Here is a 3307-nt window from a genome sequence, read left to right on the forward strand (position 1 = left end):
TCTGTCTGCCTATAGACTCTGCTTTCAGAGCAGCTCTAGACACTGATGCCTCCTAACGTTCAGAAAGCAGAAGGCACATCCTGAGACATGCCTGTGAAGTGAATTACGGTGGGGGGGGGGAAATGTGTCAAGATTTTCCCTGATGCACAATGGGCTTCAAAATCCATGTTGAGGAAAAACGGTGACGGGGATATAATTAGTGGAGCTGAGGCACTGTGTGATGAATGCCACACTTGGTATGAGGGAGGTGTATGGGCAGCATAGCTCTGGGTGACGAGCACTGGAGTAGCAAGCGTAGCTGTGGGTCGAGACTGAGATGTCCTGGCAGAGTTTTGTGGGACCCCAGTCCCTGGAACAGCTGGCAGTCTGCTCACAACCAAACGACATGTTCACTGTGGGCATCTGAGGGTTTTTAAAAGTTTGCATTGTGTTAGCCTCATGCCTAACAAGGACATCTATGGGTTAGTTCTATTTTTAAGGCATCCAAGAAAGAGAAGAACAAAAAATAAAATACTTAACAAGATTTCTAGCTCTGATTTATTGGTACTTAGCCAGTAACAATTGGTCATGGGCATTGTGTATTTCACAACAAAGGGTTAATGTATTTAACATTGCTGGAGAAAATACTGCATTCATTTCATTGGTATGTTTATTAGTAATATTATCTCCCTTCCTTTGGGGAGGGTTTCCTTTACCCGTACTCCGCGAAGGATTTATATTGCTTCCTCTTTGCGAGCGAGAATGAAGAACTTCCCAGAGAAATCACAGCTGTCATCGATATTATCATCCCTGACGAGAACCTCAAACTCCTGAATGATGAAGCCAGTTTCACTGAGGGCTTCTCTCAGAAATTCCTCTTTCAGGACCAAACACGAGAACCTTTTGGGGCCAACCATGTAGAAACTGCAGCTCAAAACTCCACTCAGCACCAAGTGCCCTCCTGGCTTTAACAGGGAGCTGATGTTCTTCAGAGCAAGGCGATAAGTGGTCAGATCTTTGCAAGCAGCTTCCAAGCACAGTGATGAGATGAGGCAGTCAGCTGGAGGCAGGACAATTGGATCCAAGGGGTTGCTTTTGTGGACATCACATTTTAGAACCTGTTTGATGGTTTTCCTTAGTTTTGCCTCTTTCTCAGCCTCCTTTCCCCTGCAGAGACATACACATATACAATACAAGATGAACTCCAAAGGGTTATCTGCAATTTCAGTGTCTTTCTATGATCTAGGTGTGAGTATTAGAAGGAAAACATAATTCGCTAGAGTGATGTCTGTTTGTAGGACCTTGTGTTAACTTTATCTTTAGTTCCCTTTCCACGGGTCATGCTTTAAGATATGCTGGAATGCCAAGCAGCATTAAGTCCTTGCCACCACATTTTGCTCAGAATTCATCAAACTTTTTCAACCAGGGTCATGAGCTCTGGCTACTTTTTCAGTGGACCCTCTGTCTGAATTTTGGATTTTTAAAAAATCTGAAACCAGGTGAATTTACCCTTGCCTCTGCATTTCAGACGGGAAAAGTGCCAATATCAGTTGATAGCTCTCTTCAAGATCTTTGATGCTGAGACCTCCTGGGGACCCTATACAGACGCCTACCATGACTGAAAACCACATTCCCCCTGCTCTTTATTTTCTCCCTAAAATTTTTGCCTGTATTCACCACTGATTATGTTGCAGCTTCCAGCGGATCAGTATAAGTAGATGCTGCTGCACAGACAGACTAAGCAATACACAAGGACTTTAGACAATCTGCTTTTTCCAGCCCCTGTACCTGTTTCCCTCTAGCTCACACACGTATTTCACCACTGGAGTCCAGTCAAACGCTTCTGGCTCATTCTTCAGCCATTTCTCCAGTTCCCGGTGGTTCCGGTCTGTATAGTCTGAAGCGATGATCTCCTTAAAGGACTCGCAGGCAGAGAGTAGCTGGTGGATGGTGGGGCCACTGCCAATATCAATCAGGGTGTCCCCTTTCACCACACCTGGTTCAGAATACAGAATTCCTGGAGCTCATTGCATCTTAACCAAACAAAATGCAACTTGGTCTCAATTAAACTTAGTTGATTTAGTCTAATACATCTAGCGTTAATCTTGCTTCCATTGAAGACAATGGCCAAACGCCTAGTGACTTGCCCCCCTGTGCCGCAAGGTGAGACTTGATCAACTGCCAGAGCATGTTTCTTCCACATCAGATAGGCGTGACCATGGAAACCCAATAACTAATGCATATTACAGGATACTTCGCCACAACCCAGGCCAAAGGTGCCATGACAATAACCTGGTTTCTTATGTCACAGACAAGCATAGGCGCGGGAATCAGGGGTGCAGGAGGTGCTGCAGCACCCTCAGGTTTTATGCAGGGCTCTGGGGCCCCGGCAGCCGGACCCACACCCGGGCTCTGCTTCTGGCCCCCAGCAGGTTCCCGGCGCATGCCTGGGTTCCCAGCTGCCGGCCCCAGCTTTGTCCCCCTTACCCTGTTCGGGTCCACCCCTCCCGGAGACACGGCTCTGCTCCCAGCCCCAGCTCTTGGGTGGGGCATGGACTGGGGGAGGGGGCTGCTTTCAGCTCCCCCACTATTAAAAATGTTCCAGCGCCACGGCAGAGAAGGATAGACAAGCCAAGGATGAGTCCCAAATCCCACCAACAGGGCATACCTGAAGTGAAGGTTTTACAATAATGTTTCAGGGCAAAGTTAAGATATTCCTCTCCCAAGGTGTCTTCTCCAAATTTAAAATATCCGAGATAGGCCTTTGGATCAAACTCTGCCTGGTAATCATCTCCTCCGGTGAACTCAGCCATGGTGCTCGCTCGGAGTCTGCACATCAACTGTGCTGGTTTTCCCAGGGTCCCCTGCCCACACTGAGCTGCCCCTGGTGACGCACTCTCTGAACTCTGCCTTTTAACACTTTCATGTGCCTGCAAGAAGAGTGCAGCTGTGGAACTCAGCCCCTACGGTCTTTAAGGTTAGATGTACAACTTGGTGTTGCTTAAAAACTTTTTTTCTTAATCTCATTTGCTTTTCACAACTCCAGGGCAGATTACAGGTCCCTAATGGAATCCCAGGCTGGAAGCTGATATAAAGTTCTAGGAATAGTTAACAGCATTAGGCCAGCCTCTGCCCTTCTAGAGCTCAAAAGCAGATACTTGCTTAGTGAAAGGGCTCTGAGATTAGGCCAAGGTCCTGTCACAGACTTTCGGGCGCTAATGCAGAGCTGTAACTAGGCATTTTAGCGCCAGGGGTGAGCTTGCAGATTTGCGCCCCATAGTGGCAATGCGTAGAGGCAGGATGGCCGGCTCCCATCAGCTTCTAATCC

At 47.6% G+C, this 3307-nt stretch overlaps 1 protein-coding gene across 1 annotated transcript; it reads right to left on the bottom strand.

The window, feature by feature from the left end:
- Positions 1–511: 511 nt before the first annotated feature.
- On the bottom strand, positions 512–2844 carry LOC113405727 (nicotinamide N-methyltransferase-like). The gene is made up of 3 exons (XM_026646974.2): positions 2648–2844; positions 1768–1975; positions 512–1146 (listed from the first exon to the last, which is right to left on the bottom strand). Exons 1-3 carry the CDS (start codon positions 2814–2816, stop codon positions 714–716), a joined length of 810 nt encoding a protein of 269 aa, XP_026502759.1. The 5' UTR covers positions 2817–2844; the 3' UTR covers positions 512–713.
- Positions 2845–3307: the final 463 nt, after the last annotated feature.

Source organism: Terrapene carolina, unplaced genomic scaffold (genome assembly GCF_002925995.2).
Source record: "Terrapene carolina triunguis isolate 2854851 unplaced genomic scaffold, T_m_triunguis-2.0 Scaffold50297, whole genome shotgun sequence".
Lineage (NCBI taxonomy): Eukaryota > Metazoa > Chordata > Testudines > Emydidae > Terrapene > Terrapene triunguis.

Coding starts and splice junctions, on each gene's coding strand:
- LOC113405727 (XM_026646974.2), bottom strand. CDS start 2,816: ATGTGCAGACTCCGAGCGAGCACCATGGCTGAGTTCACCGGAGGAGAT. Junction 1,976..2,647: donor TTGTAAAACCTTCACTTCAG/GTATGCCCTGTT, acceptor ATTCTGAACCAG/GTGTGGTGAAAGGGGACACC. Junction 1,147..1,767: donor TGTGAGCTAGAGGGAAACAG/GTACAGGGGCTG, acceptor ATGTCTCTGCAG/GGGAAAGGAGGCTGAGAAAG.